The following is a 13,563-nucleotide window of genomic DNA, read 5'->3' on the forward strand; positions in this document are numbered from 1 at the left end:
CACTCCATTCACAATAAATCAGCCATTAAATTCTTTTTAACGTGACTTAATGAAACAGATAAATATTGAACCACAATATACGCTATTCAAAACGACTGTTTAAAAATATAACCAACGAGTCAAGTCCACTTGAACTAACAAAATATCTTTTCAGTCAAAACTCAAGAAACGCAACGGATCGGAAATGTTGGAGTCGGCAACAAAACTCTAGCGAACCTTGTTCAATATATTGACGAGCAGAGAAAAGAAATCAATCAGTTGGAGTTACGTTTCGATGAAGTACAAGCGGATATCTCTGACATAAGACTGAAAGTACACGGCATATCCGAGGGTGATTTGAAGAAAGTCAACAAAACAGCTCTAGAACAACTTCAAATAGCAACAAACGAGTTGAAATCCGCACAAGGGTTGTTGATAAAAGATGTCGTGTTGGAGGAAGCAGGTAGTATTTTTCTATGGCCTGTTTTATCTATTGTTTGTACTATATTAAGACACTGGAATTTCAGTCGTTTATTTCTGAATGTCTTTTGTAAAACATCTATTTATAAGTAAACCAATAACTATCGCATCATCTCTTCGTACAGAGAAATATATCACCGTCGATGGCAAGTAATTGTGGACAGGCTCTGCACCAGTATTGACTTACGATGTGGCCTACAATGTGTGTGCGAAGTACTGGTCAACAATGGCACAAATAAAAAACGAACAAGAATATGATTCTGTGATGTCGATGATGCGCCCAAAAAAAGGTGGATTCTTTACAGTATGGATTGACTTGAAAATAAATCCTTTGGTAAGACCCAAGAGATTATATGTCATAGCTAAATTTCCATTTTGAGAAGGTAGCATGAATCTTTCACAAAACTTCGGATTTATCCTTCCCACTCGTTATTAATAATTCTATGTGTCTCTCACTAGAATCAATTTTCGTAATGGATTCTGATCCCATATCTTACCATCAAATTGACATTTACAGTATATTATTTTATCTGCTCCTATAATTTTAATCAATCCCCTCACAACTGTGTTTCACTGTTTTTTTATTTTATTTCTGGCCTATTCCAAATATTAATTATTGGGATACGATAATATGCAAATGAACTATGATTGAACAATGAAATTAACGTGCATTGTTCTAATATTATTTTTCAGACAGAACAAATGTTTCCAACTGACGGATTCACAAAATGGCGTGTTGGAGAGCCAACAATTGGCCGTAGATTCGAAAATCTTACGAACGTCTACATTCTAGTTCGTTCTGATCCAACGCATGATGATCAGGGAATGGGGAACGCTGAACGATATTGGTGGTTGAACAAAGTATTATGTCAACTGTGAAACACGCAAGTGTCGGTTTCGTGAACTTTAAAAGCAATATTTCCATCCCCCGTTTGAAGGTATTTTTATGCAACGACGTCATATTCAAATATTTTATCTAAATTGATGATTGCAAAACTAGATAATATTTAAACAAAATTCGTCATATTTCCTTACCCAAATAGTTAAAATTTGCTAACGAAAAAGGGCAGAATAGGTCTTTCTGCATTGATATTCAGTAACGACCAAAAGCAGAGTGCGGCCAATTTTATTTCGTATTGCTATGATACATTGGGCAAACATGTTGCTTTGCACGAAGCAACTTCTGGTATATGATGAAACCTTGAAGTTTGCGTTCATTGTTTACGAAATATCTAATTACCCAGGTATCCTCAATTTATATTCCCCTTACAATTTTAAAATCTCTTACTACATCTTACCACATTTATTTTTCAAATGAACTTTGGAGATCAATGCACTATTTTTCTGAAGTGAGTATGTTCCATTTTTTACATTGTATATAAAATATATATAAGTTTATCCCTTCTGTTTTCTATAAAGTTTAGAATGTCAATAAAGTGATTGAAGTAATGATTATTTAGTTTATTAGAATATTCCTGGATTGAAAAACACTCAAAATGTCTGTATGTGTAAACATAATAAAATTCAATTTTTTCCAAAGGAACGTTGACGATCTACGTCTTTCAATTTTGAATTGAAACTGTTTCATATTTCACTTTGTATCTACCATATGTATAAGTTTATCGCATTTGTTTAATTATTGTACGTTACAAATGTCAATAAATGTATATATTGAATGAATAATGGTTTATGCAGTAATATTTACTTAGATTATTGGAAATTCGGGTTGAGGCGGAATATATGTAAAAGTCGAATCTGAATTAGGTTTGCATATATAACGGTAAGAAACTCAATCTTACTCGTGGTCACAGAGAGATAGTTAATGGTAGCGCATTGGACGCATTATATGGAGGTTGTAATTCGTATGTATCAGATTAAAACTTCACGTCGTGACAACTCACCCAGAGTTCATCGAATCTGTTCCTGTTAAAACTATGAGGTCTCTTTGTTTCATTGCATGTCTGGCCGTCTTAGAAACGAGTTTTTTTACATTCACACTGCCAGCTAACGTCGTTAAGTGTGGAACTGCTAAGTGCACGTTCACGGTATTGACCACACTTTCATGAATAACAATTAGGGAATATAATATTTTGTTCAAATGAGCGCTTAATGTTTTGAGCACGATCGGAGTCGAACCTTACTGTCCTTCGCGATAGCTGTCACAGCGATTTTGAAATATTATGATTTGCAATTAAGCTGGTAAAAATTCGGCAAAACTTCTTTTTAATTTTGAGGTATTTACAATTATTCCATCTACATCTAGAGTGAATATTTAATATCCTGCTGTGCAAACTTCATCAAATTTATAGATTAATTCTATAATAAATCTGTCAAAAAACTTAATTTTAGAAATTAATTCCAAAAAAACAACTTATTACAGATTATATCTATCGGTCTTTCAGTATTAGCGTAAAAATGTAAATTATTCAATCCAGCAGCATCAATCGCCACTCAGCCGGGACTCCGACCTAAGGTGACAAGTAACTCGAGTAATAATTTGGTGACTTTAGTGACAAGAATTTATTTGTATAATGAATTTATCTGCATAATATTGGTCTAGTACTACTACACAACGCTGGAACATAGGTTTCACTAATTATATATAAGCGTGTAAAATGTGTCAGGAGTTTTTTTTATGTATGCATGAGCGAGCTTAAGTAACCGTTAAAGAAAAGTAAAAATACTAGCTTCGATAATGTCACGGGCAAGCTTAGAAAAATGAAATCAAAAATTAATTTGTTATACATTGTGCTGCTGAAATACCGAAGGTGCTGGAATAGTATAAAGTTAAGTCGCAAGTGACCATAGGCAAGGGCACTGCAGAATACTGATCAAAAACTTGAAAAAATCAGGCGAAAAAACTACCATGCCAAATAGAAGTATGACCAATTTTCATATAACACTTCCATTCTACAAATGAACCTCAATTAAGCAAAATAGATGTGGCAATGCGAAAAAGAAAATTATATTATTATTTATGACTTCAAAGTTTGCATTTTTGTTCTTGAAATATGTCATTGTCAATAAAGTTCTTCTTCAAACAAATATTTACAAATACTAGCAAGGATTGTTCTATTTCAAAAAAACGTTTTGAGTATCAATGTGTTCCTTTTTTCGAATTAAAATTTTTTCATATTTTACTTTGTATCTACCATATATTTAAAATTATCGCATTTTTTTAATTATAGAACGTTACAAATGTCAATAAATGTATATATTGATTGAATAATTGTTTATGTAGTCGTATTTATTAATTAGGTATTTGGGTATACTGGAAATATTGTATTCAGAAAAGTCGAAACTGAATGAAGATTACTTATGAATCTCGGCTCTCGGCACATAGTGCAAAGATTAAAAATACGCTCCCTACCGCACCTCTGAATATCCTGCAAGTGTAAGAGGATATACGCCACTTTCTGTATATTCAAATACAATTTTATTACCGTTGAGGTTTATTAAAATCACTGCTGTTGAGACTTAATATGATCTTGTCACAAATTGTAACTTACACTGGATGTTTTGACCGCATCGTTTTAGGAGCGAAGTACACAATCGCAGCTAGCGGCGTCTTGGGTAGAACTCACACTGGTTCGACATAAAATTAGCGACCTCGTGGAAAATTATCATTCCGTTTTTGTGTAAATTCGGCAATTTTGTTCAACTAGTTGTATTTGTTCGATCCTGATGCTTTTTATATTTCAGAAGCCCTGCCCAGTAAAGTGTTTAATATTTGTCTAGATCTAGACAATAATACACAAACACTGCGTTTTTGATGTTAGCAAAGGCGAGGGTACGATTTCACATGGGTCAGCGATATATAGATGTGCAGAAGAACATGTGAATAATATGAAAAGTGCCTGTGCTAATATTTGTATAATAATATTAATAATTTCCTGTGTCCGCTAACGAGTTTCCCCTGTGTGATGTTAATTGATTGTCCGTTTTAATTTCATTTCTATGCTTCTACTTCAACAAAATCGATAAAGACAATTCGTTGTGGAATATGGTTTATTTTAGTACTAAAGTCATACAGAACATTGACCTCGGAAAAATATTTATCACGTATGATAAATTTTACGGCGCTCCAGAAGTGTTTGTACCAATATGAAGGCAACTAATTTTGTTCGCCGTGGAAAGAGATTGGAACCTATGTGCAAGGGTATATTTTCACTTAGCCAACACAGACAATTTTATAAAATCGATAAAGACAATTCAATTCGTTTTAGAATAGGCCGGTAGTTTATTTTGGTACTAAAATCATACATTGGCATAAACATTGACCTCTAGGGAAAATATTTTATCACGTATGACGGAAACATATCTCTACAGTAACTGCATGCGTGAAATGGTTGACTTCATTTTGAAATGGTGACGCTGATAATAATGTACGTTACTTTTCTTTGTTTACGCCATAAAGTTACAAATCAAATCACCGCAGGAATGAACATAAGATAGATAAGCTATGGCTATAAGTCTTAGAAAGGAGATGAATTCAACATAATATAGTTTTTTGTGTGATTTTGAAATTTTTTTCTTTCATGTAATTTTTTTTTTAGTTGTAGCCCTTTTTCGGTCGCATTTATCCTGTATTCTGCTGTTTTTTCCCCATAACGTCAAAAAGCCCAGGAATTTCATCACGCAAAATTATACAATAGGTGGTTAGGATTTGCGAACGCACTATATCAACTATGTTATGTATTCTTGATGCTTCTCTCAGCTTAGACCGATGCGGCAATTGTAATGACCTACACTGCTTATGGAATCGGAACAAGCCAAAAATCACCTTCAGTCCAACAATAGTCGAGTCAAAAGGTCGAGTTAACGGTCAGCCCATTTCGTATATTTCTATAAAGTATTATTCCTATTGCCAATAGAATTTAAAGTTGGTTGTGTGAATTACCTTTGTTCAACTTTTCCTCTTTCGTGCTTCTTTCGGTTACTATTGAATTTCACTCACTCGCACCACTGTTACATTCCGACCTTTTATTTGCACTATTTACGTTCAATTCAGAAATAGTCCTGAAGTTTCGTTTATCGAAGCCTTTTTTGATTATGGCCAAATTTTATCGTTCTTATGTCGGTATATGACTGTGTAACAGAGGTACTTTCATAATCAGAGTTCTGGTGCCGTTGTGTAATAGACTTGTTCAGCTTTTTGCAAAAAGTTTTTCTCAACAATAACTCTGAAGTAAACGATACTGTTCTATGAGCAAGTTTAAATACAAATAGAACTAAGGCGTGGCATCCCGTGACAAAATAGAGCGATTAATAAAATACTTGAAGAAATTCGTTTAAGTAGGATCAGGATATGGGATGGTAAACACCACATACGTGATATTATTGGATTGGAGTTTGGCATAAAAAATTAAAAGTAAAAAATTAAGAGCTCACGGCCCAGTTTCAAAAGTTTAGTAATGACCAAAAATAAAACTATTTAAATCCAAACTGATACTGATTTAAGAAAGTTTTGGGCAAGTGGTATTTCCACCAAATAAATAAATGTAGATTTAAAAAAAAATCCTGCTTGAAAACATCAAAGAAATTCTTCAAAATAATGATATGCTGGGTTCTGGCTAGGCAAACTAGAACTTATAAAACTAGAACTTGAAATAATCTGTTATTAAATTTTTAGAAATCTTAGATTTTATGTTATCTAGTAAGTCAACTTTGGACAATTATGACAAATGAGGTGTTTGCGAATGATTTGGAGGCACAGGTATTCAATGTAGAGGAACAATGTAAGTATGAAACAAGAAAATAAAAAATAAGGAGTTTATTGAGTAAACATTCTTTGTCAGACCAGTGAAATTTCGATGAAAAATATAAATTCTCTGTGCTTTACGTTTTGGTCCAAAACAAGTTTCTGAGTAAATCTACGTGATACAATATTCAAATTGTAATCACAGGTTGGCAATTTATACTTGTTATTAAGGTACATACACATCAATGAAGCCAGCTAATGACAGGCAGAATACGTACGAGGAAGTGTGTGGAAGTATGTATCCTACTTATTTAAACACATTCAGGGAGGCGTGCAATATGACATGAATGTTGTTATTTTTAGTATTACTGGGGTGATTTTTTAATAAGATGCGCATTTTCATCGACTAATGAGGCAATTGATTTGAAATTCTTTAGACTTTAAAATGGGAAATGATCGTTAAGATTATTTATTTCATTTATTCTAATTTTTCGAAATTTTCTCTGAGCCGTGTGGAGTTCGATATTTCATCCATTATTTTGCCTTTTTATTTTAAATGATGAAATTCATTTTATGAAAATGAGAAGACATTTTATTTCGCAAAGGGTGTTTTCATGACGTTATCAGAATTTTAGGGGAGTTTCGCTTTTGTGTAAGTTTAAATCTGCTGCTCAGTTGCGATACGGTGCCGGTAGGCTACTGTAACAGATTGCATACCCATAACACTTCGTGCCCATATATTTGATCATGGCCCCCTTGTTTCACAATATTATAGTATGACGTCGAAGACACAAATACTTACATGTCACACAAAAATTCACATGTCATGTGCACACGGATCCATTCATTTTTGTAAATGAGAAACCTGTGAAAATATTGCTTGTTTTGGATGTACGTGTAGATAAAATTTCGATTCCCCTTTCCTAAATCTCGCTTTCGAATCGTAAAAAATTGCATACTGGTATGCGCATCACATAAATATTGCCAGTTTCAATTAGTTTTATTTCACAAAAATAAATTATCAGCAAATAATTTTCCATATGATTTCAAACGAGTCCGACCGACCCTGTTTCAAATGAAGTTTAAAAATTTGTCACCAGGAACAGCATATCTAAAATTATTCCATCTCGAAAAATGGAAACCAGTTGATTGCCCTCTTACATTTTCCCACCAAAACTTTTGTATTGTGTGAACTGGAAATTTTTACTATGACTTGAATATCACAAATCAGGAACAAGCCTGCGTATGTTCAAAATCAAATCTTACAAACAGCCCATGTAATTCGATGCTCTGTTTATTTGTCGACGAATCTATCATTTTGGTTACATATGAAAACAAAAATACAGTATTTTATTTCAGCGCTTACGTTTTTCATACAAAAGGAACGAAAGTACAAAAATGCATGAGTAATAAGAAGAAACTTATTGTCATCGAGCATTCGCGTTTTGATAATAGTCATTCACATGCTCCAGTTTGTATTCTTATATGGAGTGTCTCGTATGCCCTTGCAAACAAAAAGCCTTACTTACAGATATGTATTCGTTGGTCAGTACCACAACCGGGCTTGCTGAAAAGGTCGACATAGAACCAATCAAAAAATGTTCAGCAACAGAAAATGGATAGGCCAAAAACTAGCTCAAATAAAAAGAAATAAAAAAAAAATTACTTATCCGGTCAACATGTACACTTTGTGTTGGATTATTTCCGAATCCTCATTGACTGATATTGGTAAACTTATGGTCTTCAGTTCGTGTTTTTATTCTTTGCGTACGTTCATAGTTCGGTATTCAGAGTGCGTGAAATTTACACCGTACTTTGACTTTTATAACTTACTAACTCAAGAGTGGTATGTTTATTCAGGTGGAATGCAAACTAAAAGTAATGAAGAGCCCAGTCTGGATTTTGCCCAGACAATCAAAGGTGACACTGATGTGGGAAATATCAGACGAGAACTTACAAAAGAAACTAGGAATGCTGTGACAAATATGGAGAATCAAATCTCCGAGCTATCCAGTAGGTTAAGTTCGATAGTCAATGATACATTAATTGTTTTGTTCTGTGAGAGAAACAGATTTTGTTAAGATGTTTAGAGTTGATATGGATCATTTTTCATCTCACCTAATACAAACTAATTTCAAACTTTCAGTGTTTGAATATTGAAGAGAGTCATATCATGACCTTATACCTAATTGTATTAGACAAGGCTATTAGTTTTTATTCCGATATTTCGCACAGACTCTTTATATTACATTCATGGGACAAAGTTTGACATTTCGCATTTTGTGCATATGTATTTGAGCATTACTCTCATGTTGCTTTATATTTTCGTAGGAGATGTAGTTCGACAGAAAAATTGCTTCATGTTGATCACAATAACGTTTGCAATAATATTACTTGGAATGGGATTGGCTACTGTATACATGCTAGGTACGTTAAGTATCCATACAACGTTGCTCACTAATCGTTGAGTTGATGCTTCGTACTTTGGTAGCTTGGACTATTATTTATACATGATTGATGGTTTAAATTCTTTGTCGTTTAAACCTCCTCACGAAATCCATTTTTAGTATCCCCCGGGGCGGGTATGTATTTGGGTTTGAACGTTGAAAAAAAAAAACTGGTTTACCAAGCAGTTCATATTCATTCCTGAAGATAACGAAGGTCTTGAAAAGGAGCAATCATTCATAATTTCACTTCATTCACAATAAATCAGCCATTAAATTCTTTTTAACGTGACTTAATGAAAAAGATAAATATTGAACCACAATATACGCTATTCAAAACGACTGTTTAAAAATATGACCAACGAGTCGAGTCCACACTAACATAATATCTTTTTAGTCAAAACTCAAGAAACGCAACGGTTCGGAAATAATGGAGTCGACAACAAAACTCTAGCGAACCTTGTTCAATATATTGACGAGCAGAGAGAAGAAATCAACCAGTTGGAATTGAAATCCGCACAAGAGTATTTGATAAAAGATGCCGTGTTGGGGGCAGCAGGTAGTATTTTTCTATGGCCTGTTCTATCTACTGTTTGTACCACATTTAGGACACTGGAATTTCAGTCGTTTATTTGTCGTTTCATAAGTGTTTTGTAGAACATTTATAAGTAAACGAATAACTATCGCATTATTTCTTCGAATAGAGAAGTATATCACCGTCGATGGCAAGTTATTGTGGACAGGCTCTGCACCTGGATTGACTTACGATGTGGCCTACAATGTGTGTGCGAAGTACTGGTCAACAATGGCACAAATAAAAAACAAACAAGAATATGTTGCTGCGATGTCGATGTTGCGCCCAAAAAGTGGATTCATTGCTGTATGGATTGGCTTGGGAATAAATCCTTTGGTAAGTCCAGCTCCTACTTATGTTCACAAACCTTAAGTCTCTTTTTTCGTTATGCATTCTGATGTAACCTCTGCATGATTCAAGATACCATTTTACCTATTACTATTTATTTGCTCTTTAAATTTGAAGTAGTCACTTTGACTGCTGTGTTTTACTGATATATATATATATATATATGTATATATATATTTGATTTTCGGTTTATTCGAAGTATTATTATTTGGGAAACGCAGTCATGTGAAAATGAACATTGACTGGGAAATGGAATTGAGTAACATGCATCATTCCTTTTTTTTCAGACAGGACAAATCCGTCCATATAACGGATTCACGAAATGGTATGTTGGAGAACCAAGAGTTGACAAAGGATGCGAAATTTGTACAAAAGTCTCACTTGTAGTTCGTCCCGATCCATTGGATGACCACCAAGGAATGGTGAACGCCGAACCTAATTGGACACGGGACAAAGTATTATGTCAACTGTGAGACACGTAACCCCAGTATCATTTTACATTTAAACAATTGATGCACCCACGATCGCGGGAATAATATTTGAAACTTATTAGCGAGCAGAAGGCAGGCAGTAATTTTATTCGCATCAATATTGAGTATCGGTCAAGAAAAGTGTAAAAATATTTTTTTAACATAACTTTATTCCACAAAATGTACGGTAAGCAAACTAGATGTTTCTTTGTACAAAACACATTTATTTATCTGATACAGGCTGAAAACTCGAAGTTGCGTTTAGTGTTTTTGATATATGTCATTGCCGGTATATTCTAAATGCAGAGATCCTTTCTCAAATCAAATGTCTTTCTTGATACGAGCAAGAATTGTCCTTCTTTCAATAAACTTCAAAAATCAATGCGTTATTTTTCAAATTAAAATTTAATTATAAAACTGTACAACACTAATTTTCCATTTGTGAATGATGATTGTTTCTATTTCAAATGAAGTTTGACGAACAATGTGTTTTAATTTTGAATCAAATTTGTTCCATCTTTTACTATACTATGTATGAAATTATCAATTGAACTTTCACAATGTTGTTAAATGTATATAAAGATTGAATATTTTTTTTTTCTGTATCACCCGTTTAATTTATTTGAATATTTTTGGATTTTGGAAATATACTAAATATTTTACTTGTGAACGCGATGACCTTGTGGCATCGGCGCTGAACATAATTAACTGGGTGTCTGAGTTCGCCTATATCGGGTTTACCCCTCATGTTGTGACAAATTACTCAGCATGTAGCAAATCAGTTCGTGTTAAAACTTTGTGACTATCTTTGTTTTAGTTCCGGTTTGGGACGCACCGTTTCAGAGGCGAAATTGTACGAATTTACATTGTCAGCTATAACGGTACCTGTGTAGAACTGTTACGGGTACATTAAGGCCATTCACCATTGTATCAGAGACGACGATCAGGATTGTAATACTTGGTTCAACTGAGCTTTTAATGTTCTTGACTGTGGCATTTAAAACTTACATCGCTTCCCGATAAATACCAGTCTCACACAACCTCTTCTCAATATTTTGATATGCTACTTGAGCTGTTAAAAATTTGAAAAATAGAATTTCATTTTGCGGGGTTTATGTCAACAATGTGTAAAGTTAATATCATATTCTGTACTAAGTCGTTAAAAATATAGACTGGTATTGTAAACTTAGTTCAAATTTGTACTGCAAACAGTGCATCGCAAGTCGCTTTGTGAGAGTGAATATTGTTAATTACCGGGTATTACTTTGACGCCATACAGGTATTTCACTGACTTGTGACAAATTACCTCTAATCGTAATGTAGTTTCAAATAGTAATTCTGATTGTAAGTGACGTCCGTTAGCCAAGATAAGATCTGAAAGCGACAAATACCTTCCGACTGAGATGATCGGCTGATAGACTATTTAGCTTACTGTATTCCCAATTCACCTCGTCTGTATGTCTATAATGATTGATAGTGACTTGTGATATATAAATTTCGATATGAACACGCAGTTTCTTTAAATTTGATCTTTATTGACGAATGCAAACGATGGGATAAGCGACACACTGAAAGGCTATATGCCGTGGTACATGTATTATATTAGCGTCATGCAGTCATTGCTGTGAATTTAAAGAATTGTTCGATCTACTAACTACGAGCCAACAACTGTACGACCAATATGTTTGATTACCATTAGAACAAGTAAACAAACAGCTTGACATCCACTGACGAGAAACAAACTCAGAATTTGGAAACCTTACCTTTGCCAAAATCACAAACTAGAAAGGCGCTGCCGAATGCGAAATACAAATCGCATCATTGCACTGACACGTGATCTGTGTGTTGTCATAATTGGTACAATATTAAATGACCCGTGACATTGCCAGAAGCCAAAATACAGGAGAGGTTGATCGTTACACTAATCGAGCCAATCGTTCACAAACTTTTTCCCTGCTTGGAAAACGTTGAATCGGGCTGTCAGCTATCGTACAATTTTATACTATCATCAGCATAATATTACTTAGACAAGTATGGCCCGATCACTAAAGCACATATGAAAAAGAAATACTATATTTTAAAAGGGAATGTGACAAATGACAATAAGTTCTAATTATCTGATCGATAAAAGTGGTTTTTATAATGACAGACACCAACCACTAAAATCAAGGTGTGCTTGGCCGCAGCCATAACCGTGACCTAAGTAACAAGTAAACCCAACAAAATGCCTAACCTGCGAAACATAAGTAATAATGCTGGATAAGTGTTCAAAACACATCAAATGTTATTTTCAAAATTATATGTAATATACATGTTGTTGAGGTTTGTCATTTGGTGAATGCGAAAGTAATGGGGATTGATTGCAGAAGAATTTCCATATTCATCTCAATAATAATGGTCTATTACGCAGTGCTAGAATATTGGTTCCATTTATTTATTCATAGGCGTGTAATATTTAACAAATGAGTTTTTTGCTCACGCATGCATGAACTAGTTCCGGTAACAGTTAATGGAAAATAGAGAACAAATACTCACTTAGAGTAAGTCGCAGATAAGCAAAATTGTGAAATCAATATTTATATTATCGTACAAGGTGCTGAAAGAGGAAAGTAACTCGATAAATATTGAAGTTGCAAGTTACCACATGCAAGCAAGAATTGAAAATTTATGTTTTTTTTTTGTCGGAACTGACGCGAGATTTGAAGACGTTTAGTCTAACGCGATTGAAAGAGTTACTTGTGGTCGCTGAATTCCAAATAATAAGAAAAACTGGCTAATGAGAGTTGAATTTAGTTGCGTCGGTTTGCATTTCACTACTATATACGGAAACATGAAATTTTAAGTATAATAATCTCACATTGACACCCCATAAACTAGACAGCAATGCGCTTGCACTATACACGGTGGCTTTGACCCACCCACTTTAAAAATAAAAAATGTTTTTTTAAGTGGTTAATTAAACTGACATTATTTTAATTGGAATACGTCTGTTGGCAGACAATATATTTTGCATTTCATTTTTCCAAACTGAATATATACCGGAGTAATATTTTCAAAAAGTTTAAATCACATGTCGGCACTATAAAACTAACAACGAATATATATATATATATATATTATAACGACTTTGCGTGGATTCATATGTTATTATATTGTATTTAGGTTATTTTGGAGGGAAGTTGCGTACCGTATTCCCGAATTGACTTTTGGCAAGGAACGCCTACTTTATACTTATATATAGGAATAAGCGCAAATGTTAGTAGTTTTATCCTATAGTGACAAACACGTCGATGGAAACTGATGAAAACACCCACGATATCTATGTAATAGACTTTCGAAAACAAGGTAAACTATGCAATGCTTTTCAAAAGTCCCTAATGAAAAAGTACAGATAAAGGGGGCAGGCAATTGACATTTTGTTTTTGTTATTTTCCAAAATGGCAATCTACTTAATACTTTCTGCGTTTTTAGTAAAAGACCATTTTCAGAGACATTAATTTGCTCTTCAAATATAGGATATCATATACATTAGCATTCCTTCTGGGATTAACAAGACAGGTGTTTTAC

General features: G+C 33.8%; 1 protein-coding gene across 1 annotated transcript; it reads left to right on the plus strand.

The window, feature by feature from the left end:
- Positions 1–8,495: 8,495 nt before the first annotated feature.
- LOC120327048 (uncharacterized) lies at positions 8,496–10,147 on the plus strand. Its single transcript, XM_039393430.2, has 4 exons — positions 8,496–8,587; positions 9,002–9,163; positions 9,309–9,514; positions 9,814–10,147. The coding sequence occupies exons 1-4, from the start codon at positions 8,521–8,523 to the stop codon at positions 9,997–9,999; spliced, it is 621 nt and encodes a 206-aa protein (XP_039249364.2). The 5' UTR covers positions 8,496–8,520; the 3' UTR covers positions 10,000–10,147.
- The last annotated feature ends 3,416 nt before the right edge of the window (positions 10,148–13,563 follow it).

Source organism: Styela clava, chromosome 4 (genome assembly GCF_964204865.1).
Source record: "Styela clava chromosome 4, kaStyClav1.hap1.2, whole genome shotgun sequence".
Taxonomy (NCBI): Eukaryota; Metazoa; Chordata; class Ascidiacea; order Stolidobranchia; family Styelidae; genus Styela; species Styela clava.